Source organism: Balaenoptera musculus, chromosome 19 (assembly GCF_009873245.2).
Source record: "Balaenoptera musculus isolate JJ_BM4_2016_0621 chromosome 19, mBalMus1.pri.v3, whole genome shotgun sequence".
In the NCBI taxonomy this organism is placed as follows: domain Eukaryota; kingdom Metazoa; phylum Chordata; class Mammalia; order Artiodactyla; family Balaenopteridae; genus Balaenoptera; species Balaenoptera musculus.
Genome location: NC_045803.1, coordinates 60,693,786 through 60,720,028, shown reverse-complemented (window position 1 = coordinate 60,720,028; position 26,243 = coordinate 60,693,786). Strand labels below are relative to the sequence as shown.

The window sequence follows — 26,243 nt, the reverse complement described above, 5'->3', positions numbered from 1 at the left end:
TTGGTCTCACGAGGCACCACGGGCAGCGCTGCCGTGTCCACATACCCATCGTTTCCGACCGACACCTGGGGATGGACGCTGAGGTTCACAGGAGGTACCGGGCATTTCGTAGCAAAGGGAGCTGTGAGAGGATGTGCTCTGTCCCCTCCTGGCCTGCGACCAGCAGCCACTAACGCTTCCTCCTGGGCCTCCACGCCACTCACCAGGCAGCACAGGCTGTGTTCGGATCGCCCTCCTGAGGCGCAAAGCCATTTCGGGTCCTCTCCGTGGACCAGACACCAGAGGCTTGGTTCCAGCAACCAGGACACACTGCCCCCAACCCCTCGGCCCAGCCTCACCACTTCTCTCCCTCTGGTTTGTGTGCTCGGCCCCAGCTCCTGCATCGTGGCCAGGGTCCAGACAGGAGTCCCCTGACAACGGTAGGGGAAAAGGGAGGACAGAAGGGACCCGAGAGCAGCGGGACAGATGGAAAGATGGGCTACGGAAGACCGCCCTCCCCTCAGCCACCTAACAGTGTCTCAGCCCCTGAGGTTAATGGTGCACAGGGTTCCTATAGTGACAGTCACGTCAAAGGATGACGTGAAGATTTCTGGGAAAGTAAACAAATCATTTGGAAATAATTATAAGACTTTGGTGAAGTATTTGAGCTGGCACTTACATCACCTGATGCAGTTTTGTTATCTGCATAGTGTGTAGACTAAAAAGCGAAGACATTTAATTTTAGAGTTTTTTAAAATACATTTATTTACTATTTATTTATTTATTTTTGGCTGCGTTGGGTCTTTGTTGCTGTGCGCGGCCTTTCTCTAGCTGCAGCGAGCGGGGACCGCTCTTTGTTGCGGTGCGCGGGCTCTAGGCGCGCTTCAGTAGTTGTGGCCCACGGGCTCAGTAGTTGTGGCTCGCGGGCTGTAGAGCACAGGCTCAGTAGTCGTGGCGCACGGGCTTAGTTGCTCTGCGGCGTGTGGGATCTTCCCGGACCAGGGCTCGAACCCGTGTCCCCTGCACTGGCAGGTGGATTCTTAAGTACTGCACCACCAGGGAAGTCCTTAATTTTAGATTTTATATTAATTTGTTTGGTCGTGCTGGCTGTTAGCTGTTGACACCATCAACTCTTCTCCCCTTTGTCCCCACAGGAACCTCTGCAGATGGCGATAAGGATATGAACAATGTGGCCACTGCCTACTCCCTCAGCCAAGCTCCTCAGTGCCGCATCACAACACGTTCACCATCAACCAGCACAGGGCAACCATCGGTGTGCCCACTGCTGGGCTGCAGTGACAGGTCAGGGCTCAGGAGGGGGCCACCCAGTGACGCAATCAAATCTACATTTGTCCCAGCTGGTGAGGCACAGACACCACCCAACCAGAACAGGCACCAGCGGTAAAGACGTAAACATAAGACATGACACCATAAAACTCCTAGAAGAGAACGTAGGCAAAACATTCTCTGACATAAATCATACCAATGTTTTCTTAGGTCAGTCTCCCAAGGCAATAGAAACAAACATGCAAACAAAAAACCCAAATAGGACCTAATCAAACTTACAAGCTTTTGCACAGCAAAGGAAACCATAAACAAAACGAAAAGACAACCTACACAATGGGAGAAAATATTTGCAAACGATGTGACCTACAAGGGCTCAACTTCCAAAATATACAAACAGCTCATACAACTCAGCAACAAAAAAACAAAACAAACAACCCAATCAAAAAATGGGCAGGGGCTTCCCTGGTGGCGCAGTGGTTGAGAATCTGCCTGCTAATGCAGGGGACACGGGTTCGAGCCCTGGTCTGGGAAGATCCCACATGCCGCGGAGCAGCTGGGCCCGTGAGCCACAACTGCTGAGCCTGCGCGTCTGGAGCCTGTGCCCCGCAACGGGAGGGGCCGCGATAGTGAAAGGCCCACGCACCGCGATGAAGAGCAGTCGCCGCACCGCGATGAAGAGTGGCCCCCACTTGCCGTAACTAGAGAAAGCCCTCGCACGAACCGAAGACCCAACACAGCCAAAAATAAATAAATAAATAAATAAAGTAGCTATAAAAAAATGGGCAGAAGACCTAAACAGACATTTCTCCAAAGAAGACATACAGGAGACTTCCCTAGTGGTCCACTGGTTAAGACTCCGAGCTCCCAATGCATGGGGCCCGGGTTTGATCCCTGGTCAGGGAACTAGATCTTGCATACCACAACGTAAGATCCTGCACGCTGCAACAAAGATCCCGCACGTGGCAATGAGGATCCCGCGTGTTGCCAAATAAATAAATAAATATTTTTTAAAAAGAAAAGAAAAAGAAGAATACATGAAAAGATGCTCAACATCACTAATTATTAGAGAAATGCATATCAAAATTGCAATGAGGTACCACCTCACACGGGTCAGAATGGCCGTCCTTAAAAACTCTACAAATAATAAATGCTGGAGAGGGTGTGGAGAGAAGGGAACCCTCCTACACTGTTGGTGGGAATGTAAATTGGTGCAGCCCCTATGGAGAACAGTATGGAGGTTCCTCAGAAAACTAAAATAGAACTACCACATGATCCAGCAATCCCACTCCTGGACATATATCCAGACAAAACTGTAATTCAAAAAGATACATGCACCCCTATGTTCATAGCAGCACTATTCACAATAGCCAACACATGGAAGCAACCTAAATGTCCACCAACAGTTGAAGAGATAAAGAAGATGTGGTACATGTATACAATGGAGTACTACTCAGCCATAAGAATGAAATAAGGCCATTTGCAGCAACATGGATGGACCTGGACATTATCATACCAAGTGAAGTAAGTCATACAGAGAAACACAAATACTGCATGGAATCATTTATATGTGGAATCTATACATGACATAAATGAACCTATCTATGAAACAGAAACAGACTCACGGACATAGAGAACAGACTGGTGTTTGCCAAGGGGATGGGGGCTGGGGGAGGGAGGGAGTGGGAGGTTGGGGTGAGCAGGTGCAAGCTTTTATATACAGAATGGATAAACAACGTGGTCCTACTGTACAGCACAGAGAACTACATTCAATATCCTATGGTAAAGCATAATGGAAAAGATTATTTTTAAAAAAGAATGTATACCTATGTATAACTGAATCACTTTGCTGCGCAGCAGAAATTAACACAACATTGTAAATCAACTATATGTCAATTAAAAAAATATCGATTAAACAAAGAAGAAGACACCAGCCACTCAGAACAGACACTCAACCCATGAGAACAGACCCCAGACCAGCTGGCACATGGACCAACCAGTCAGAAGAGGCGGCTGCTGCAGGCAGGGTCCTGCTGGCGCACACAGGCTGACGGTGAGCCCCGGGCACAGCGCGCCCTGAGGGATCCCTGGAGGAAATCAGAACTGTACCCACAAGGCCCCTCCTCTAACTGGCAAAAAGAAGTGGCTCTGCCTGCCACAAAATTAGACCACATCCCCTGGTGAAACCGGAAAACATTCCTGGCATCCTGACCCCGTAAGTGTTGACCACATAACTGAAGGGGTCCCAGGACCCCCCAGTTCGGTGCTGGGACTGGGAATACGTTGAGCAGATCTCAATCCGGGGGAAGTCTCCTCCTGGGTCAGTTTTGGAAGGGGATGGTCTAAATTTATCAAAGTCTGCTTCTCTGCTGAGTGGTGGGCCAAGATGAGCCCTGAGGTGTGCCTGACAAGACAGCGCCGGGGAAGCCAGTCACTTAGTGGAGGGAAGGCCCCCCACATTTGGTGCGTCTGCTCTCTGGCGGCACCTCTGATCCCCGCGCTGACCACCACGTGCCTGTGTGCCGGCAACCCCCAAGGTGAAGGCTTGTGATCGCAGCCGCAATCCCAGGCACCAGAGGCACCAACACTCCCATCCTCGGCCCGACCTCGCAGTCCAGCTGAGACCAGCGGATGTCTCGTGAACTATGTTCTACGGTGGCCCACGTGTCACTGCTGAGCAGCAGTGTCATGATGCAGGCCAGCGGTCCTCAGCCTGGCGGAACACTAGAACCCGTTGGGACGCACTGACCCACGAATGCTCCCTGTCCCAGGGCGAGGGCAGCCAATCCTGGCCCAGGCAGTGACCCGAACGGGCACACAGGTGCAGAAAGCAGAGTCCACGACACAGACGAGGTGCGGTTGTCCCGGGGCAGGGAAGGGGCCTCATCTCTGGCCAGAGCTCTCCGATGCCCCGGCTTAGGGCTAAGGAGGCTTCGGGCACAGGTGGTGTGGTGGGAACAGACTCGGAGCTGCTTCGGAGACGCGCAGTGCAGGACACACGGGTGAGTGAAGGACAGAGGGAGCTTCCCGTAAAGAAACAGAGTGCAGACGGGCTTGGGGTGGAGGAGAGCCCCGTGAGGGCTGGGAAGCAGGGCCCGGAAACCATGCCTCTCTCCCTCCCGCGCTCTCTTGCGCCTCTGCCTTCTTCATCTACTTAACTCTCGCTCTGCAGCCTGACGTCTCTGCCCTTGCGTATCTGCACACTCACTGGCCCTCTGTGCATATCTGCACACTCCTTCTGTCCATTCATTCAAGGGATATTGATTTAGCACCTACCTCTGGCCAGGTCCTATCCCAGGCACGGGAACAGCCTTGAGGAAACAGACAATAACCTAGGTCCTTGGGGAGCTGAAATTCTACCGGGGGCCAAATGCACCCCTCCTGTGACCCCCACCCTTGGCTTCGCCTTCCTCAGCCTGCCGGCAGGCCCCCTGACCTCCAGCACCTGTCACCCTCTGGCACCGCCCATCGTGTGGCCTTCTCAGCGCACAGTACCATGTGAAATGGCCTTCCCCTTGTCACCTGTGTCACCTCAGTGTACCTGGCGATGTTCAATATTTCCTCAGTGGAGGAAGGTCCCAGCTGCCCTCATGTCCCTTCCGTTGAGTTCTGACCACAAATTCCCGTCACAGCGGCCTGGAAGGACTCCGGGGGTGGGGCGTGGAGTAGGGGCAGGGGCTCGGGCACCCTTCGTGTCATAGCACAGCTGCAGTGCCTCAGCGGGGCCCCAGAGGGTGGTCCCACGTGGGCCTCTCCAGGGGCTCAGGGTAGGGCAGGGACCTCCCAGCACCAGCGCAGACCCAGACGGCAGCCCGACCAGCTGCCTTCTCACTGGGACAGGAGGACGGGAGTCTCTCGTTGCTGCTCAGCGTCTTGGCCACCCGGGAAGAATGGTCAGTTCCAAGGTACTGAGCACCCTGTGTGTAGTTATACATTTTACCTGCATGATCTCAACTCCCTGAAGCAGAAACGCTTTGGGCTACCCACCTGGAAAAATCAACGCGAGTGGTTTAAAATCACTGCACGTAACACAATCCAGACGCGAAAGGCCCCACCCACCTGCCAGGCAGCCCAGTGGCAACACCAGGGATGCAGCTTCTTTCCTCCTCAGCGTGTGTCTTCCTTAGGGCCCGTGTCTGTCCTCCTGGTGCCGGGGAGGGGGCGGAGGTAGAATGTTGCAACTCCAGCATCACACTCGCCTGGTCAGAAAGGAATGGGGGAGGGAGCAGCTCAAGGCCTGTGTCTGGTCTCTTTTCACAAGAGGCCCAGCAGGTAGACGTGCACTTTGTGCCCCCGAGTGGGGTCTGTGGCCACTCCTGGCTGGAACGTGTTAGGCAGCAGGGTCACAGCTCGGGGGTCACGCGGCGAGCACGGCATGGCTGGCACTGGGCCTGTTAGGCTGGACCCCCATGCCTACTCACTGCCCTCCCAGAGGCACAGGGAAGGTTCCCGGTGAAGCCTGCAGGCTGGGGAGGGGGCCCTAGCGAGGCCCCAGAAGGAGCTGTGACAACGCCCTGCCCTGCCCCGCGTTCTCCCAGAACTAGGTTTTCTCTCGGGGCAGAGAAGGCGTCAGCGCTGTAGACGGAGGGGGTGAAAGGGCACCCTCCAAAAAAGGTTTGATTGTTGTTTTTGTCAGCTTGCTTACGACATCTGAGACTTTAAGTGTACAAAGAAAGGTTACAGAATGAAAATAATTAACTGCTTGTCCCAGAGGTGGACCTGGTATCATCATTCTTTTGTGTGCCACACTAGAAAGTATTCCAGTACCTGGCCCCCCTGTGCCTCAGGTTCCTCCTCTGTAAAAAGGGGATTCTAATAGCTGCACCCTGAGCTTGTGATGGTGATAAGTGAGCTTGCCCTTGTAACGGGCTGAAAGCTACTGTGGATTTAAAACCACGAAGCTATACACGCCTCCCCCGCCAAGACCATTCACCTTACACACAAATGGGCCTCGCTCTTTTCACTGGGCTGCACAGTTGCTGTGTGCGGCGGAGTTCATGTATTTAACAGTCCCCCGTGGGGACAGTCTGGTTGTTTCTGGTCCCGTCCCCATGGGCATTTACCAAAACAGGTGTGTGTCTCTTTGGGGCCACCTCCTAAAGACATGAGCCCTGCCAAACGTCACAGGCATTTAAATCTCAGACAGACGTTTCCTGATTGCCAGCAAAGCACTGTAACCCACACCCCAGTGTCGCTAGAAAGGTCCCCTTCCCCACCTCAGAGGGGTCTGACCCTTTACGTACAAATTGGCCACACTCATTATCCAAATCATTAGAAAAGGCTCTTTAGCGACAAGAGAAATGACTCCACAACCAGAGCCACCCAACCCATCAGGCAACAGTCAGCCAGACTGTAAATAGAGAACGCCCTTATCTTTATTTATACATTATGTCACGTCTGCTCCGTGTGTACATCATGGACGACCGCGAAACAATGATGGACTCGTGCCCGTCGGCTCAGCCTTGTCTCTTGTTTCCTCATTTCTGAATAGCCCAGACCCTACCCTGTCAGTGGGCAGGGCCCCTGCTCCTTGGGGGTCGAGGGCCAGAGGGAGTAGGAGGAGGGGCGGGCAGTGCGACCACACGGGCCATCGGTCCCGCCTGAGGCACCACCACGTGGGCTGTCGGGGCTTCCATCAAATCCCGACCTTCCCAGGGAAGAAAACAAGCTACACCGGTTCAGGGACTCCCGGGGGTCGGGGGTCGTCAGGCTCGCCCTGCGCTGCCCAGCGGCCGAAGTGGACCTTGGCTGGACCTACCCGCCCCGCCAGAGCCCCACCCCCTCCCCGCGCCCCTCCCCGTCCGGTCCCGCCCAGCACTCCACCCCAACGTCCCTGAGCCCCGCCCCTCGAGCCCCCCCCGCCCCCCCCCAGGGCCTCTCCACTTCCGGGCCGGGAGGAGCCTCCACGGCCCCGCAGGTCTCTGCACCGCGATCGCTCACCCCTCAGGGCACCCCGCGCCCCTCCAGGTGGGCACGGAGATGAGGCCGCTGCGAACCAGACCGGCCTCCCCCCTCCCTGTGGCTCCGCCCCGTGTTTGGTCAGACACGTGGCCCCCGGGGCCTGGGAGGTGCCCGGGGAAGGGCAGGAGCCCGGGGAGGTTCTGGGGGTGGCGGCGTGGTGTGGCCACCTCGCCAGCCCCAGGCCGGCCCGGCATGAGCTCCGGGGTCGCCCTGCGGCTGCGGACACTCCAGCGACACCTGGGCTCCCCGGAGGTAGGGGGACAGGCCCGGACTCGGAGCCCCTGACCTCTCCTCCACCTGGGGCTGAGGGGACAGAGCTGGGTTCCGGGAGAAGAACCCCGTGTGGCCACCCACAGCCGGCACTGACTGAGGGAGAGGCCCCGGGTGTGGAGACCACTTCAGTGCTGGGGGGAGGGGGCTGCTGGGGGAGGAGGGGGACAGGCCCGCGACCTGCATGGCCGTGTGTCACCGCAGCCTGCGCGGCAGTTCCACCCGCAGCTCCTCACCCAGGGCCCAGGGGCAGTTTGGGACTTTGTCCCCCGGGGCTGTTTACACCAGCTCCGCTGCCCCATACCGGCGGGCGCAGACACAAGGCAGCACCCCTGCCCCTCTCGTGGCCCAGGGCAGAGGCATGGAGCCGGGCAGCAGCCCGTTGAGCACACACGTACTGGACACTGCCTCAGGGCTTCCGGCCCAGGGCCTCTGCCTCCGTCTGTCCAGGCTCGAGGACCATGGCCAGCACTGGACCGAGCTGAGGAAAAGGTAGGAGAGCGGGCTGGGGCAGGATTCGAGTCCAGACCACCTCCCCGCCCCACGCCAGCGCAAGGGGTGCAGGCCTGAAGGGCAGGGAGCAGGGCTCAGCCCAGCCGGACAGTGTCCTACAGACCCTCAGGGCCGCTCTTTCCCCAGGCCGTGGAGTCCTGGTCAGGGCCACAGGACGTGCTGGGCAGCTCACACCGCAAGTGCCCGCTGCAGGGGCAAGAGAGGTCTGTCTCTTCCTGCGGGCTGGGCCGGCTGAGGCCTAGGTGCAGCCTGCAAGGCCCGGTTTTCCCTGCCTACCGGGTGGCCTGTGCAGGGCAGCAGGCGAGCACGGGACGTCCTTTATACTCTCACTACACCCTGTGTACAGACACCGCAGGCACCCCTCTCCTAGACTGGGGGGCGAGGGGGACGGCTGGGGCAGCAGGAGGTGTCCGCCGCCTGGCAGCGCTACCCCTGCCCCAGGCCCAGGCTCGGCGGGGGGACGCCCAGCCCAGACTGGCAGGTGTCATGGGTCAGCCTGTGAGCAGTTTCCCCCGACCCTCCCGCTGGTGTGGGCTGATAGGCTGGACCCCAGAGGTTCCGGGCCTGAGGGTGTGGAGCCCTTCAGAAAAGCCGGGGGTCCAGGTCCCGCCTGAGCTTGGAGGAACACACGGAGTCCGGGGCGGGGGGGGACCACACAGACCCACTCCCAGCCACGCCCTAAACTGCGCTGGTAAACGCCACCCTTTCTGATCACAGCACAGATGCTTGCGAGCACGGCTAGAGGTGGCGGGGGCTCCAGGTGGGCAGAGGCCCTCAGAGCCTCCACTGGTGCCGCTGGAAACAGGCCACCGTGCGGACGGCGATCTGGGTACGGTTACTGAACCAGAAAGCCACGCGCAGTATATTAAACAAAAAGTACACATTATAAAACAGCGTGACTAGTACAACCCGTTTTTAAAGTTTGTAAATAAGCCTATTTATGCATAGAGAAAATCTGAAAAGTATACATGCCAGATACAAAGTGATTATTGCTCACGGGGCAGGTTGTGGGAATTTTCTCCCTTCTGCTTCTCTGTGATTTCTTAAACAGTGCGCAGTGTCCCTGGGCTGCTCCAGAGCCCCAGGTCCTGGAGGCTGTCCTGCTCCAGAGCCGCCCAGGCCTGCTCACCCGAGAACCAGTCGGGCTGCGGGGGCATCTGAGGCCGGTGGGCACGCAGCCCCGGGGGACCCAGGCCGGGGGCTCCTCAGCCCCCTCTGCAGTGCCCCCCCTTCCTCTCCCCAGCTACACGGACCCTGACGGCCGCTGCCCTGGGCTCCTGCTGCCAGGCCAGATGAAGGTGGGCACCTACAAGCTGTCCTTCGACACTGAGGGCTACTGGCAGAAGAGGGGCCAGGAGAGCTTCTACCCGTACGTGGAGGTGAGGGCCAGACGGGTGGAGGCCCGTGACTCACTGTGACCCACAGGCTGGCCCTGCTTCTCCCACCACCTCGCACCTGCTTCGGGCTCCCAGGAGAAAGGGGTGCCGGACTTGACCACATCACACCTGTCCCTGCCCTGCTCCGGGGTCAGGCTGCCTCAGCCCCTGCGGACAGAGGGTCACCCGAGCCCCATCCAGCTCACCGTCCCCCTTCAGTTGACCTGTTCGGGCGGGACCCCTTGGGAACCTGCAAGCCCAGGGCCCCTCAGATCGAGTGCTTTCTCTGGGGAGGACCCAGCCACACCCACCGCCCCCCCCCTCCCCGCTGGCCCTGGGGCTCCTGCCCCACAACTGCAGCCCCAGGCCAGCCGTCTGGGCTGCTGAGTCCACGGCAGCACTGGGGCCAGGCTGAGTGCGCTCCATGCTGGCCCCTGGCTATCCCGGTGTCCCCTCTGCCCGCAGGTCGTTTTCACCGTCACGAATGAGACCCACAAGTTCCACGTGCCGCTGCTGCTGAGCCCGTGGTCTTATACCACGTACCGAGGGAGCTAGCGGCTGAGCGGCAGCCGGCCTGCGAGCCCGGACCCGTCACCACGGCAGGCTGAGCCGCCCCCGACCAGCAGGGCGGGCTTGCTGCTCACGGGCACCAGGCTCACACTTCCCGGGGACGTTCTGGCCCCGATTTCCCAGTGGCAGCTGTCACTCAGGCTTCAGTAAAGTTGCTGCTGGCATCTGCGAGGCGGCTGCGGTCACTAGGCACGCTCGGCTGGAGCTGCCCAGCCCCAGGTGGGATGGGGGCGGGCATGCGCACAGAGCTGGCGGGCTCGGGGAAGGGGCCGGACGGCACCGTGGGCCCTGGGGGCGCCTCTCCACGCAGCCACGCAACAGGACAAGCAGCACTTGTGAAAACCTTCATTTGCTGACGACGCACGTCTACAGAACAAATACCTGCTGTCCTCGGTGCGTGAGGGGAGTGTCACCCGGGCAGTGGCCCCGGGAAGGGGCTACGCTGGGGTGCCCACGAGTCCTGCGGGGCCCTGGCCCAGCGTCTGCCCGATCACGGCCGTCTCCAGGGGCTTGAAGCCCACGTTGTCCAGGGGGACCCCAAAGGCCAGGAGCTTCGCCTCATAGGTACGCAGCAAGTCATTGTGGGCCTGTGGGGACACAGAGGCCTCAGGGGAGGGATAGCCGGGGCTGACCCTCGCTCAGGCCCACCCAGCCCCATGGAGAGCTGGCCTTCACCAGGTGCTCACTACACCAGACCCAGACCCTCACACGCTTATTTAAATTTGAGAATCTGATTGGCTTTACTCATGGCAGCATCCCATCTAGTAAGCGGAAGGGTGCTCCAAGGAGCTGTACAGAATGGAGGCTTCTGTGGGCACAGGAGGGTGCGACAAGGAGGTTAAAAGGGTGGGCACCTTCCCTTGGGGGAGGCAGGGGGTCTTAGGCAGATCACCTCCCACTGCTGATGGGTTTAAATTTCCACTCTAGGGAGAGGCTAAAACTTCAATTAGATTAGGTATTAAGTCTTGGTACGATTCTCATAAGTGACTCCGTTTAGGGCCTGTTGTTTCTTTTTAACAGTCCCCCCTTTTGATCAAACTCTTAGCCTGAGAGATAGGATCAAAATTTTAAGGCATTAGTGCCGCTCACAGCTACCACCTGTATTATCTCAGCTTTTGCTGATTCTGTTTGGGTTTTTGTTTTTGTTTTCCTCAATCTCTGGGATCCACAGGTCAAGACTTCGGGTTCACATTTTTTAAGTCCGTCATTCCCCACGTCCTTTTCAATATTCCAGTCTTAAGGAGATCATTTGCTTGGTGGTTAGTGGCTGCGAACATGCCTTTAAAGCTTTTGGGAAAACATAATGCACCAGGGGTATGATTATGATGATTAAAAGCAGGACAAACCCCAGTGTTTGGAGTCATCAAGACCAAACCAATCAAAGGCCCCATGGAAGGGGCCACCCTTTTAAGCCAAGTGACTTGCCCAGGGATCTTATGCAGCTGAGTTTCCACCTCCCCAGAAGAGTGGGTCCAGATGAGCAGGTGGTGATGGCCATGCACAGACACCTCCTGGCTCAGCTAGAAGACAACCAGAGGCTTTCCTTCTGTCGAGAACAACTCTGGCCCGAGTCTGAGGACTTTTATCGGGCACTACCCAACCACTTCATGTGCGGGACCTCAGTTAACCCACGATGGAAGATGCCCCCACCATCCCTGTTCCACGGCTGGGGAGACTGAGAGGGTGTGCACTCAGAGCAGGACTGTGGTTTGAGTTCCCGGTTCCCTGCAAGCATTTCTCTCTCCAGGCTCAGCACCCCTGCCTTGTCTACTGGCATCTATTCCCTTCCCCCACCCCAGAAACGCCGAGATCCGGGCAACAGCGCTGGCAGGGCCAACGCAGACAGGGTTTCTGTTCCCCCATCCTTTAAAAGCAGATGTTTTTGAAAGGGCACATTTCACCAGATGGTTGCAAGCGTTTGAAAAGCTGATGCATGTTACATGCTTAGAGCCTGGCCCGACTCAGAGCAAAAGCTCAAAGGGGCTCCTTGTCCTCAGCACCGCCAAGACAAGGTGCTGGGAGCTGAGAGCCAGGTGAGCCAGGGTGAGCCAGGGCCGGGCTCCAGGACGACTCAGGGGCTGGGCCCTGGCCCTCACCCATCTCTGGGGTTCAGCCCTCCCCACAATCAGATGTGCGTTACGGAAATACCCCCAAGAATGCATATAAGTATCAGGGGTTCCCAGAGCACCTGGGGAGGGCCCTATGGGCAGGGAAGGCCCAGGGGATTTGGTCACCACGGAGCCCGGTGCCCATGATGGGCACTGCCTTCATGCTGGGGCTCCACAGCCCAGGGCTCACATGAGTCACACCCGCGGGGTGCGCGCTCTCGGTCAGCGCGTCTGCAGGCAGCACCGTGTCTGCGTCCCCACGGGCCAAGCACTGACAGAGCTGCGGGCTCAGCCACGGAGCTGGGGACGCTGGGTGCAGGGCACGGACGGCACCAGGGTCAGGGCACTGCACTCCCCAGCTGCAGAAGGCCTCTGCGTGTGGCTGTTGCCAGACTCACAACGGACTCAGGAGAGATCAGACCCTAACTGCCCCTGCTTGGAAGGCGTGGACGTTAAACTGAAGGGGCAGAGACCCCCCACCCCAAACCGCCCCAGAGGCCAGGCTAGCACCGTGGGGCCAGAGCAAGGGTCGGACAGGGACACAGGGACAGAGCCTGCTGGACAGGACACCAGACATGCACTGGGCAGGCCCCATCAGGGACACCAGGACAGCGTCAGAGCCATGCGGATGTGCTGCAGGCCACGTGCACGCCAAGTGACCCTGGGCAGGCGCAGATGGCCTCAGACTGTGTCAGCACCCAAAGGTAAAGATCAGGTGGGGTCGCGGGTGAGGAAGGGGCCTGAGGGAGGGGTGTGGAGCCCCGGGCACCTTGCAGAACATGGGGGAGGGGTGGGGGTCTCCTCGCACCTTGCAGACCCGGGCCAGCTCGTACTGCAAGTCCTTGATGGTGCTGTTCTTCGATTCCAGAACGTCCTGAGGAAAGGAAGGCATCAGGATGTCCACACGGGGAGCGGCTGATGTGGAAAGGTCTCCAAGGGAGACAGATCTGCGTCTCCATAAGGAAACTGCCCAGATGGTGAGAAGGGACAGCCTGGCCTGCTTCTGGAGCCACCCCGGCTGCCAACCCCATCCCAGGGAAAACCCCCTCGATCCCCCACCTGCCCTGCCCTGGCCCCCAGGCGCAGCCATGGTGACTGCCATGGACGGGCCTAGCTTTTATCCCCTCATCCTGGTCGCCGGCAGCACAGGGCCTGGCCGAGCTGCCAGACCGGCTGTCCTTCCCAAGAGGAGAGCAGGAAAGCCCTCCTCCCCTTTGTGATTCACACACGACAGGGACAAGAACAGAGACGAGCCCCCAGACTCAGGACCACGGTGATGCCGGCCCAGACGAGGCCCCACCACGAGGCTGCACTACCCCAGCCCCGAGAGCCTAGCCTGGGTAACTTGGGTCCTCCAGGCACTGCCACCCACTGAGCCAGGGCCATCGCTCCCCTGTGAGCAAACACCTGGTCTCAGCCAGAACCGTGGGCACGACATCACCTCGGACCCCAGCCCCCTCCTCCACTGGTGACGAGTCATCCTGTGTCAGCCCTGCACACCCTCTCCTGCCCTCCTGTTGCCATCTGAGGCCTGTAACCCAGAAGATCTGCTTCTGTGTGAATGAACAGCAGGGACGGACAGGCCCTCCAGCGTGGAAGGACCTTCCGTGGAGTCATGGGGCCAGCTGTGGTCTGTGTCCGTCTCCTAGACCCCCAAGGAAACCGTACCTGGGGCCACCTCAGGCCTGGCGGCTACAGGTCACCCAACCGGCCAGGATCCCAGAGCTAGGTCACGCTTCCCTAGCAGCACCAAAGACCCCTTGTCCGTCATCACCCGTTTTTTTCTGTGGCACGTCCCACCCAGGTCAGGGAGCAGAGGGGCAAGGCCAGTTCCAGGTAAGGTCACCGCCAGGGGCATCAGGGCTCCTGCCTGCTGAGCCAGCGGCAGTGGCAACCGCCGTCCTGAGTCCTCAGCTCACCCTGCTGGCTTGTGGGCACCGAGGCCTCGTCTGTCTTTTTACTGCTGTGCCCCATGCCCGGGACAGTCCCAGCACAGAGGAAAGCCACACACAACTGCAGACTCACGAGTGAACAGACGCTCCAGCCTCTGCTCAGATGTGACTCCCTCTGGGAAGCCTTCCCAGCAGCCATCACAAAGGCCACCCACGGCCCTGCATTCCCCCTGCCACGGCCTCGACCAGCACGTCTCAGTGTCCCAGGCGGACGGCGGCCGCGGCCTTGGCTGAGAGGCTAAGCTGGAATGGGCAGTGGACGCGGGCTCGAAGGTGCCGGGAGGCTAAGGAGGCGCCGGGGCAGACCTCAGAGATGCTAGGGCAGAGCCCGGGAACCTGGGGTGCCCGATGGCACACACAGGCCTGGGCGCTCGGGCCCAGGAGGCCACAGCCGCCCCTCCGCGAGGCGAACTGAGACCCTCCACTGAGGGACGGAGGCTGGGGCACAAGACAGGAGCCCCGACCGGAGCCCAGGCTGCCGGAAGCCCCTCCCCGGGAGCCCCCGGGACCGACCTCCAGCTTGCGGGACACGAGGGTCAGGGCCGCAGGGTCCAGGCTGGAGGCTGCCAGCACCTCGTTGAACTGCACCTCCTTCTTCTCCACCACGGCGGCCAGTGCCTGTACCTTGCGCTCCAAGACGAGGTTCTGGAAGCCCACCTTCTGCTGCACCTCCAGGACGGCTGCGGTGAACTTCCGGTACAGCTCGTCCCGCTCCTGCTGCACCTGCGGGATGCGCCCGGGCATCTCACTGGCAAGAAGGCCCTCCCGGCTCTGCCCCAGGGCCACGACACACCACCTTCACCAGCGCCCGGCCACGGGCAGGTGGGTCTGCATCCTCTACACTGCCTGAGCCCCACCCTCTGTGACCGAATTAGAGGTGTACGGCTGTCCACACCATGGGCGGCAGGAGGAAACAACTCTGGGAAGGTGTCTCAGGAAGCCACGGGGACCCTAGTACAAGTTGCACAGACCCCCAGAGGGGCTGGGGCCAGCCCTGCCCTGGGTCTGGGCAGCAGACTCGGGACCACATCCCTGATCATCCCCATGAGGTCCAGGGCCTGACTCAGCAGTGTTGGGGTGGGGGCCCCTTGGAGGTCCGCTCCCTCTGCCGGCCCCAGACCCTGGAACACGGGCCTAGAGCGAGCGCTGGAGCCACCCGCCTGTCCACCAAGGACAGGGTCCTTTCCATCTCCTTTAACTGTTAACGGTGCACCATTAAAAACTCAAGACTGAGTAGGGGTGTAAAACGGAAAAAGAAAACACTCCTCAACCCCGCTTCCCAGAGGCCACCATCTGAGCATTTGCTGGGACTCCTTCCAGAATGTTCTGCACTGCCGTAAAAACACACATCACTGCTAGGAAGAGGAGAGGGCTGTGCTGAAACCCTGTAGCACCGTGTCTTTCTAACTACAGGATCGTATTCTCAAGATGCGCTTCAATCCAGAGCCTGGGACCTGCAGGCAGGGAGGGCCATCTTTGCAGAAAAGCACGTGCAGCGAGACACCTGCCACCCAATCACGTCAGCGAAGACCTGGTGCCTGCGGAAGTGGCCCCTTGGGCACTGTGGGTGGGGTCACAACTCTGAACATCCCTCCCGGCAGACTATCTGCGCCCTGAACGTGAACCTTCTCGCCCAGCAGTTCCCCTGCTAGGAATCGACTTCCCTGAAAGGGATACACAGTTGCACAAAGACGAACTTAAAAGGATGCTTGTAACAGCAAAGGACTGAAACAGAGATTTCAAGTGTGACCCGATCGGAGAGACGGCACACAGGCTGAGAAGAGAACACGGGCGCTCCAGACGCCCTCACTTCTGGGAAGCAGTGTCCCTACGCCGGGACACACAAGGGTCTGGGAGGAGAGTCAGGAAGCTCTGACCACTTGTGAGGACCAGTGCACAGCCCCAGGGCCCTCGTGTTTGCACCCACAGGCTTTCTTACAACGCACACATAAATGTTTGGGACTTAGAAACACACACACAGATGAAAAAAGCCCTTCCTTCAAGGGGCCAGGCCACCCCCAAGCTTCAGAGGAGAGCCCCAGGGGACGGCAGTGGGCACAACCCGCTCCCCACCAGGAACTGCCCTCTGAGACCCGGGCCGTCCACTGCGAGCTGCGCAGAACGGGGAGGGCAACGGGAGCTCCAGCTGCTGGAGCTGGGAGCCCTGCCCGGCCCCCGGGCGTCCCGGGCGCTCACCTTGGTGAAGCGCTGCTCCAGCACCTCGTGCTCCCACCGCAGGCTCTTCAGCTCCTTCTCGGTGACTTTCAGACGGGCTTTCGTGCACTGGAGAGAAAATGGGGGTGGGGGTGGCTCAGGCACCCGCACGATGCAGCTCCCGAGCAACAGCCAGGCCAGGTGAGCGTCAGAGGGAACCGGCTCCCAGACCTGAGGGGCTGAGCCGCCAGGGCAGCCCGCCGGGGCCACCCATCTCCCAGAACAGGTGCCAACCTCACATGCCCCAGGGCCACCAGGCCCAGGAAGGAGGGGCTCAGCACCCCTGCCCTTCCTGCCCTTCCACGCCCAGGAGGAGGTGCCAGGGAGGGCCAGGAATTGGGCAGAAACCCACCAGCAGGATCTGCTTGTCCCTCTCGTAGCCCCCAAGCTGCTTCTGCATCTCACTCATCTCGTCCCGAGCCTCCTGCAGGGGGTCTGCCAGGCGCCTGTTCTGCGTGGACGCCTCCGTCACCTCCTTCTCCAGGAGCTCCTCCCTCTTCCGCATGCGCTCTATCCGCTCCTGTGGGCGCGAGGGGCGGGGGGGTCAGGGGGCTCCTGTGGGCGCGAGGGGCGGGGCGTCGGCAGCCGGGACCAGGGGCTGCGGTCTGCAGGGAGCGGGCGGCGAGCTCTCCTGCCCACAGAGAATGGTCCTGCCGGCACCGTGAGGACCTACATCTGTTTTATGTGTAAACACACAGTATTTTTTCACAGTTTTAATTTATTCTGAATTTTCTAGTAATTCAGCCTCCGTGCAAATTGAGAGATTACACTTTGCTGTGACCCCCAGAGGACATCCTGCACGGCTGCCAGCACTTGGGCGACGATGACGCCCCTGTGGTCCCGCCTGACCTCTGACATACCCCAGTGCACACAGGTGTATCACTTCCCTGCCACGTGAGGGTTAGGGCAACAGCCAGACCGCAGCGACGGCTGTAGCGGGCAACACAACTTGTGAGCTTCGATCAAGGGCAGCAGAAGGGCAGGGTCAAATGTTTCTACAAGCAGGGGTGTCGGCCCAAGGGGGCTGGGCACCCCGGCGGCACCTTGAGGGAGTTGATGAGAGCCAGGTTGTTGAGGGTGATTTCGTTGTAATAGTTCCTGATGTCCGTGAAGGCCTCCTCGTGGCGCTGCATAAGCATGCTGATCTGGCCGTTCTTCCTCTCCTCCACCTCGTGGATCTCTGTCTTCCGGCGCAGGTCAAGCTCATCCCTAAGCATCCTGACCTTCTTGTCATACTTGGCCTCGATTTCTGAAAGGCAGCAGCACACAGAGCGGCTGAGGAGAATGCTCGCCCTGTGGCTGCGAGAAGAGATGGCAGCTGTGCCCAGGGCCGAGAACACCCACCAGGACAAAGGCCTCACCAACCAGCTCTGCGGACAGCAGGACGGGGCGGGGAGTTTCTCCTGCTCTGTGGCACCAGCACACACACCTGCCTGCCCTCCTTGCCCATCACAGGCATTGCTAATCAATCCCTGCCTCAGGGATCCCAACAGCCGAGTGTCACCCAGTCCCAATGGGCTCTAACCACGGCCAGCCAGCCAGACTACGGGCTCTATTAGTAAACCAGACAGACTTCCGAGGCTGGAGCCTCCGCAGGCCGGGAGACCTGGACGCTGCCCACGAGGCTGGATAACTACCACCCGCTTCTAGGTGCCGCTTTGTGCCTGGGGGTATGGGCGGGTAGTGGGTGGTCCTCACAGCCTCCCACCTCTCGTGGAAATAGGGTGTTCTGGGATCCTGAATAGTCCACCAGCCTCGCTTTGCACGTCTGGGCTGTTTTAACTGGTTTATGTGCCCGGTTAGCAAGCGCTGTTGGGCAGTTCCTTCCTGACGGGAGGGGCTCTGGGGCCGTCTTACACGGAGCGCGGGAGACGCTGACCTCGCACCTGCCGCTCAAAGTCCTTGCGTATCTTGGTGATCTCCTCGGCGTGTTTCTGCAGAGGCGGAAGTGGCCGGTCACTGGAGGTCAGACGGGACGGGACAGACGCCGGCCCCTCAGCCCGGCCCCTCGCCTCACTGGCAAGGCAAGCCCGGCTCAGTAAACCTGTGCTGCGTCTGCTGGGCCCCCCACCTCCGAGCTCATGGACCCAGCCCAGAATAACAAGGTTTGGTAAATTCCACGTTTGATAATGGACTTCCCTCAGCGCAGGTCGCCTCGGAGCTGCAGAGAAGGCTGACACACATCCCGAGCCCTGGCCTTGCCCAGCCCCTCCCACCCTGCCCAGAGGCTGCACAGCAGGGGCCAGACCCACACAGAGCCGCCGGCTCCCCGCTGTCTGCTAACCTGCTTAGGCTTAGAACACCGTCACAAATTATTTTAAGAGACAGTTATAAATTCTGAATAAAAAGTTTAAATGAGACTTTAGAGCAGTGTTTTCACTCAGAGCGGCACTCTGACCAGGTACCTACTCCACGCCCAGGCCTCGCGTAAGCAGAGAGCCCGCACCGCTGTACTTGTTGGCAGGCAGCCCGCTCTGTGCTTCTGTCAGAAAGACCAGACCGCCCTCAAGCGTCCAAGACTTCAGCACCCTCAAGCTTCACGGCAAAGTCTGCAGTGTTACTGATTTATTTCCAGATTCAGTTGAGGCTGGGCTGCCTCCAGACATACACAGAGGCAAGTGCACTGACAAAGCCTTTCAACCCACAGCCAGGAACAACCTTTGAAAACCAAAGTTGGACATATCCTCCCTTTGCCCACGCCCTCCAGAGGTCGCCGACTCAGTCCTGTCCCCCAGACCCCTCATTCCTCACTCCTGGGGGCCGTGGCACTGGTCCATCCCCAGCCCTTCTCAGGGCCTGGTCTCCCCCAGCCCTGCCTTCCCCCCGCCCTTGCCCAGGTATCACCTTCTCAATGAATTTCCAGAACGCGTAGAAAAATGCAACCACCCTCATTCTCAGCACCTTCCTGTAGCGCTAATGCCCGCAGACCTGTGACACAGGTTTGACAATTTATTTTGTCTTCTGTCTCAGGGGCAGCCTCTCCATTCTAGACCATCAGCCGCGCGTGGGCAGGCATTTTGTCAGCCCCATCCTCTGTGTCCCCAGAGATCAGAACCGGGCCCGGCGCTTAAGAAGGAATTCCAACCTCCACCAGGAAGCCCGCAGCCTCCCTCAGAAAGGACCAAAGAGTCTCAAAGGTCAGCGAGGCACTTGAGAGCACAGGTCACAGGACAAACTGCTGTGGCTGCCACAGGGCTGGAGGGCTGCTCGCTTCAGGGGCCGTGCACGCGTCTCTGGGGTCAGGGGTCAACAGAATGCAGAGAGGGACCCTGGGGCGGATTTCCCTCGTGGGAAGCCAACCTGTTGCTCAAGCCTGAGACAGAATTCTGCGTCTGGACCCCAAACAGGGCTTGTTTGGCTGCATGCTACTGCTGTTGTTGTTTAATATTTAATTGCCAAAACGCAGGAGTGATCATACAGAAATATGAATCCCCAGCTCGGCTGAATCCCGCGGCGTCCGCAGCCAGCCCGGTGCCAGCCAGCCCGGTGCCAGCCAGCCCGGTGCCAGCCAGCCCGGTGCCTACCAGCCCGGTGCCAGCCAGCCCGGTGCCAGCCAGCCCGGTGCCTACCAGCCCGGTGCCAGCCAGCCCGGTGCCAGCCAGCCCGGTGCCAGCCAGCCCGGTGCCTACCAGCCTTAGGCTCTTCACCGCCACCTCGCTGGCCAGCTCCTGCTCCTTCAGCCCCACCTTCAGCGCCCGCACGTCCCTGCACAGCGTCCCCTCCTGCACGCGCTGCTCCTTCTGCGCCAGCTTCATGACCACCGTGCCCTCCGCCTTCATCTCCATCAAGCTGTTCTGATGCTCGTACAGCAAGTGCTTCACTTTCTGCTTATAGACCTGCGGGCCGGGGGAGGACCGCCGCTCACCTGCACGCACATGCCCACCTGCACACACATGCCCACCTGCACACACATGCCCACCTGCACACACGCCCACCTGCACACACATGCCCACCTGCACACACATGCCCACCTGCACACACCTGCTCACGTGCACACACATGCCCACCTGCACACATGCCCACCTGCACACACATGCCCACCTGCACACACATGCCCACCTGCACACACCTGCCCACCTGCACACACCTGCTCACGTGCACACACATGCCCACCTGCACACACGCCCACCTGCACACACATGCCCACCTGCACACACATGCCCACCTGCACACACCTGCTCACGTGCACACACATGCCCACCTGCACACACGCCCACCTGCACACACCTGCTCACGTGCACACACATGCCCACCTGCACACATGCCCACCTGCACACACCTGCTCACGTGCACACAGAGGCTCACCTGCACACACATGCCCACCTGCACACACCTGCTCACCTGCACACACATGCCCACCTGCACACACATGCCCACCTGCACACACATGCCCACCTGCACACACCTGCTCACACCTGCCCACCTGCACACACATGCCCACCTGCACACACATGCCCACCTGCACACAGAGGCTCACCTGCACACACATGCCCACCTGCACACAGCTGCCCACCTTCATACACATACCCACCTGCACACAGAGGTTCACCTGCACACACATAAAAAATACCCTCAGGTTCCCCACGTCAAGGACACAAAGGGCTGTGACTCCCAAAAGCAAGGCGAGACAATGTCCCTGGCCCCCGGTCCAGCTCCTCTGCCCATGTGGCAACTCCTATGGGGACAGGCCAGCCCCACTCACCTTGATCTCCACCTGGTGCCTCTCCTCAGCCTCCTCCATCTCCCGGTCTTTGTTCCTCAGTTCAGCCTTCTTCTCCTCCAGCTGCCTCCGCGTGATCTCCCAGAAAGTGTGGATTCTGTCCCGCTCCAGCTGGAAGTAGCTGCGCTCCTCCCGCTCACGACTCAGCTCCTCCCGGACGCGGCCAATGTGCTCCTCCACCTGGCCGGCAGAACGGGGCCAGTGAGGCAGGCGGGGTGGGCGGGGCCCCCTGCCGCCAGGGGAGCGTGGACGGAGAAAGGCCAGGAAGAAAGAGGGAGGGGCCGCTCTCACCTCAAAGTAAATCAGAGCTAAAAGTGACAAGTTAAAGTAGGGGGCTGGGAAGGCTCGGGGACAGGGAACGTTCAGCAAACAGCAGAAATCTCTTGTATTTGGCCAAGAGTCATAAAATGATTATATCCTTTTATTCCTTCCTAGGGATTTACACTAAAGAAATTTCTCAAAAGAACACAGGAGCTTTCCACTTAAAGATATTAGCTACACAATTATTACAACAGCAAAGTAATTAAAAAGGAAATGATCTAAGATGCTTTTAAGTAGGAGAATGGTTGGGAATTCCCTGGCGGTCTTGTGATAAGGACTTCGCACTCTCACTGCCGGGGCCCGGGTTCAATCCCTGGTCAGGGAACTAAGATCCCACAAGCCACGCAGCGCGGCCAATAAATAAATAAATAAATAGGAGAATGGTTGAGAAATTAGAGTATAACAGCTGGAAGGTTATATGGCCCAACAACACAAAGATATGAGAATGGTGTAAATATGTTCACAAAACAATGCAAAATGTAAAAAACCTTTCACCTTTAAAGATATACGTTAAGCAAAAAATATACAAAACCAGTAGACCCAAAACAGTCAAGATGGTTTGGTCCAGAGCCAAATGCAAATCTGCAAATAGGTAAAAAAAAAAAAAAAAAAAACAGGGCCACCAGGCCGGGGCGGGGCTGGGCTCCCCAGGAGGGAGGTCTACAGGGGGGTCTACTGTGTCAATCAAACAAAGGACCCAAACCAGGCTCCTCCGGACTCTGACTGGCTCACTCTGGACGTTCCATCACTCGATATCTAGATTTCTTATAAATATCTAGATTTCAAGCTTCTCTACAAAAATCAGCAAACAGACAGCTCTGGAGCCCAGGGCCCACAGGTTAACATGCAGCGAACTGGCCACAGCTACCCTGAGTCTCTCACTCCTGCCTGGACCCTGGAAGCTTCCGAGGTGTCCACACCTGGAACACCGGACAGCAAGCTCTGCTCTGCAGACTGACCACTGCCGTGTCACAGTTCTGTCCCCACCGGACAGGAGGAAACGGGGAGCCGAGAAACAGCCTGACGGCTGGGGCAGCGCGGTGGGTAAGCCGTTCACGCGGCAGCCTGGGGACCTTTCCAAAGCACAACCTGACCCACCACCCTCTGCGGACACTGCCAACGGGCTCCCTGCCTGTGACACAAAGCCTCTCCACCACTGTTCAAGGGCCTCGGCCCAGCTCTCCAACTTCAGGTCTTATGCCTCTTTCAGTCACCTTTCATTTCCTTATCTCAAAACCATCAAAAGTAAGTAAGTGTCATTAACGCTCACAGGAGTGCATGTCAGATGCTCCCAGACCACACTTGCTCTCACAGTTTGCACATGTTACAGGTTTCAGGAGCCTTGTAATTGAAATTGTAATTATATAACCATGTTCTCTAGCCCTTAAGTTCATCAAAATGAACAAGTGGCCAAAAATAATTCACAATGTTTAATGGTAAATAAAATAAATGAGAATGCTATAGGTGTATGTACTACGATAACAGCTCTGTAAACATCAGGTGCCTAGAAAAGATAAGAATGAAAGAAATCGCAGAAAACTTAAAACAGCTTTTATATCAGAAAGACATTTCCTTCCAAATGCCTACTACCCTATAAAAAAGTTCACCCATGTGCCTGTACCGCGTTGTTTTACAAACGTGCTGTGCTTGGGCGTGCAGGCGTGGGAGGGGCGTATCCTCGTGTGGGCAGGGCAGCAGGAGCCAGGTTGAGGGGAGGTGCACGCGAAAGCGGGGGCAGCGGTCTGAAAGAGGCTCCTAGAAGCGCGGAGCAGCAAACCCATCCCACTCCAACCGAGCGCTGGTCCGCGGCTCAGGCCAGCCCACTCACCTGTTCCTTGCTCATGTCCTCCGGAGCGAGACCGTCAACGATCGGGGTACCTTTGGCTTTCCCTTTCTTCCCTTTCTTTTCGGGCGCCTTCAGGTGAAGAATAGGTGGTTGGGTTACAGCTCGCCTTCTGGCTAGCTGATGCCCTCCCGGGGCCGCTTGGGAGAGGAATTCCTGTGCTGGAACGTCCATCTGACTGCCCACTCTCCCGCTCCCACCCAGACCACATCACTCTGCCCTAAGGTTTCCCACCGTTAACCACAGGCACATTCTGTTGACACCTTTGGAGCAGCAAGGAGAAATCTGCCTTCTCCGAAGAGAATATTGTTTTCCCTCAGAAAGGAAGGGAGGGAAACTTGTTCCTTAGTATATAGCAGAGACCTCCTTGGTGTGGATGCAAAGTCTACTCGGCCTCAAAAAGGAAGATTCCCCAGTACCACACTGTCAAACGTTACCACACTGGTTATAATGCTTGGCAAGCACCATGAGGAAACCTGCAATAAATTGTTCAGTGAGTGTAGGGAGAGGTGCCTCACAGCAACAATCAAAGCTGGCAAGATGAGGGTTCCTTCCTTCAAAACACAAAACCTCAGAGAACCCTGGTGGAGGGAGCCGGACCAGACCGTGGCACTCACTGTGGGCTCTGTCAATGGGGCGAGGCCGCTTTTAACAACTTCAACAAGGTGCCAGAGGAGACCTTCCACCCTCACTCACTTCCCGAGGGCCGCTCAGCAGATGGTGAATTTCCTTATCCTTCTGCCTTTACTTCTCCCGAGTTTCTGTGGCCCATGCTTGTGCGTGTGTGCCTGTGTGCGTGTGTGTGTGTGTGTGTGTGTGTGTACGCGCATCTACGTGACTCTGTAACATTTTCACTACAAAAAAAGTTTTGGTGGAAATCTTACAAAATGTAAAGAAAAAAGGAAAATCACCCTATACTCCCACAAGCTAGTAAAAGTAATGTATTTTGGTGGTCTTTTTCCAGTTGACTTTCAAAAGACCCATCCACGGAAATCTTCACTCCTAATACAATGCCCTCTTTCCAATCCCTCTACTCCAATAAGTCCACCCCATCAGAAGAGCCTGAAGGTTTGTCACCACCCAGCGTCAGGGACAGTCAGCCGGCGGCCGCCGCCCTGTAGAGCCCCTGGGGCTCCCCCACAGAGAGGCATCGTCCCTGCCTCCCATAGCTGATGGCCACCCTGCCTGGAAACTGAGTTACCGACAACCCCTACATCATGGCGGGGGTGGGGTGGCGCAGCTGTGAGCCCCACCACAGAGAGGGGTCGGGATGGAGAACCCCAGAGGCAGCAAGCTCCCGCCTTGCTCTGCTCAGTACCGGCCTCACTCCTCGCGGGCTCTCCAAGGAAACAGCGGTTCCTCTACCCTGAAGCTCTGCCCCGAAGGACTCCACGGGCACTGGACCCGCTGTCAGGACCCTCCGGTGTACAGGGTGCTCTGACCACCCTGGTATGCCCCGGGCTCTCGACCCCAGAGACTGGAGGACCTGTGTGTCCCAGGCCCCTGCCAGGTGAGACCCTAGGTCCCAAGGATCTCATCAATGAGCCTTCCATTCCAGGTAGGAAAGCCCCTCGACCCAAGTTCTCTGTTCTGGACTCCGCGCACACCAGGCCCTGGATCTGGGGGGCGGGGGAGGCGGGTGCTCTCTGACCACCCACCCCTGTGAGCACAGGATCCTGGAGAGCCCAGGTCTCTCAGCTCCAGGTGCGTGCGGGGTGCGGGGTCCGGGGTCCGGGGTCCAGGGTCCGCAGCACCCTGGGCCCTCCCCGCGAGGACTCCACGAGAGCGCCAAGCCCTCAGTTCCGGGACCCCAGAGCTCCAGGCCTCCCGTCCCGGGGTCTCCCTGCGCGCAGGGCAGGCCCCCGAGCCCCAGGCACCCGGCGCGGACCCTACCAGACCCCCACCCCTCCTCACCATGGCTCCGGAGTCCCGCCGGCCGCGACCCGCAGACCAACGCGCCAACACAGCACAGGCTGCGCGGTCTCCAGGCAACCGCTGCTAGGTTCCGCGCGAAGTCTCGAGGACCCTCGCGAGAGTCCGCCCGAGGGGTCAGGGCCTGGCAACGGCGGGAGCGCGTCCCCAGCAACGCGCTGGGCTGAGTCACTGGGTTTGGGCCGCAGCTGGGCGTCATCCACAAGCTAGATTTCCACGACGCCCGTGAACGCGTTCGTTGCGGGACGTGTCTTGTTTATTGCGGGTCTTCCCCACTAGAACTTAAGCTCCATGGAGGTGGGAGGAACTGTTTCCATCCACTTCTTACTGTACGTGCGTACGGGTCCTACAGTGCATAATTTCAGTGAGTGAGTGACGGGAGGGGCCGGAAAGATATGCACCGCGACGTTTTCCAAATTAGATTCAAATTCAGGCTGAGGCTCTGCCCCTGGGCCCACCCCACCCCCACCCCACCCCCACCCCACCCCCACCCCCACCCCCGCCCATCTTTGAAGATTCCTCCCACCTGAGGCTGGAAGATAGCTGGGTTTCCACAAACCCTCAGAAGAAACAAAAGTAGGGAAGAGAACATGTTCCAGCTGGGTCCAAAGTTTTGCAATCAGCAAGTCTCCCCTTCACAAAAATTAACCGGTCTGCCTGAAGAGGCCTTGTCCTTGTGATGAGGAAAAACTAGAAACCTTTGCCAGAGGTTTCCAGACACGCACTGCAGAAAAAAAAAGTCATCAGGTTCCTTTCCTAAGCTCTTGCTCTGAAAACTGCTAACCGCTTTAAGATTTCCAAAGCAAATTTCCAATCCCTCCTCCCACCCAATTACCTACATGCAAGGTGCTGTCTTTACACACCATTTGTTGTCTTTTTTCTACACTCTCAACTTTAGCATCTTCCTAAATAGTGGTTTTGCATGAGGTCATGTTTTTCCATCAGTTTTGGGATGGAGAAGAATCTTCTCTCCCTGGAGAGCTTCCTTGGGAGCAGGGTGTGAATGATGAAACAAGGCTCAGGTGGGAGACAAAGGTGCCTCCGTAGCTGGGCTTGCTTAGGCTCAGGCACCCACACAGGGGCATGCATGTGAGAGCCACAGCGACGAGCCTGGGGGGCTTCCTGTTTGCCCACCCAAGCCCTGATCGTTCCTAGAAAGGAACAGCCCTTTGGAGGGACTGTATGGCACAGGGCCGTGAT

General features: G+C 58.3%; 3 protein-coding genes across 11 annotated transcripts; 2 read left to right on the top strand and 1 right to left on the bottom strand.

The window, feature by feature from the left end:
- Positions 1-1,059: 1,059 nt before the first annotated feature.
- On the bottom strand, positions 1,060-25,102 carry GAS8 (growth arrest specific 8). 5 transcript variants are annotated; one of them, XR_005017519.1, is made up of 12 exons: positions 25,026-25,102; positions 23,097-23,183; positions 20,930-21,127; positions 19,857-20,063; positions 18,107-18,161; positions 17,271-17,476; positions 16,580-16,747; positions 16,210-16,296; positions 14,527-14,736; positions 12,870-12,935; positions 10,335-10,540; positions 1,060-1,139 (listed from the first exon to the last, which is right to left on the bottom strand). XR_005017519.1 is itself a non-coding variant. In XM_036834404.1 (11 exons), the coding sequence occupies exons 1-11, from the start codon at positions 25,026-25,028 to the stop codon at positions 10,391-10,393; spliced, it is 1,437 nt and encodes a 478-aa protein (XP_036690299.1). In that variant the 5' UTR covers positions 25,029-25,102; the 3' UTR covers positions 10,267-10,390. The 5 variants fall into 5 exon arrangements, 3 of the variants coding, with proteins under 3 accessions (XP_036690299.1, XP_036690297.1, XP_036690298.1); XR_005017518.1 differs by lacking the exon at positions 1,060-1,139 and adding an exon at positions 5,350-5,462; XM_036834404.1 differs by lacking the exon at positions 1,060-1,139 and having other exon boundaries at positions 10,267-10,540.
- Positions 7,187-10,121, top strand: LOC118885606 (5-hydroxyisourate hydrolase-like). 5 transcript variants are annotated; one of them, XM_036834411.1, is made up of 4 exons: positions 7,187-7,242; positions 7,847-7,986; positions 9,251-9,386; positions 9,849-10,121. In XM_036834411.1, the coding sequence occupies exons 2-4, from the start codon at positions 7,856-7,858 to the stop codon at positions 9,936-9,938; spliced, it is 357 nt and encodes a 118-aa protein (XP_036690306.1). In that variant the 5' UTR covers positions 7,187-7,242; positions 7,847-7,855; the 3' UTR covers positions 9,939-10,121. The 5 variants fall into 5 exon arrangements, with proteins under 5 accessions (XP_036690306.1, XP_036690305.1, XP_036690304.1 ...); XM_036834410.1 differs by lacking the exon at positions 7,187-7,242 and adding an exon at positions 7,250-7,476; XM_036834409.1 differs by lacking the exon at positions 7,187-7,242 and adding an exon at positions 7,250-7,476 and having other exon boundaries at positions 7,802-7,986.
- On the top strand, positions 10,534-13,363 carry LOC118885605. Its single transcript, XM_036834405.1, has 3 exons — positions 10,534-12,765; positions 12,930-13,038; positions 13,296-13,363. The coding sequence occupies exons 1-3, from the start codon at positions 12,156-12,158 to the stop codon at positions 13,336-13,338; spliced, it is 762 nt and encodes a 253-aa protein (XP_036690300.1). The 5' UTR covers positions 10,534-12,155; the 3' UTR covers positions 13,339-13,363.
- Positions 25,103-26,243: the final 1,141 nt, after the last annotated feature.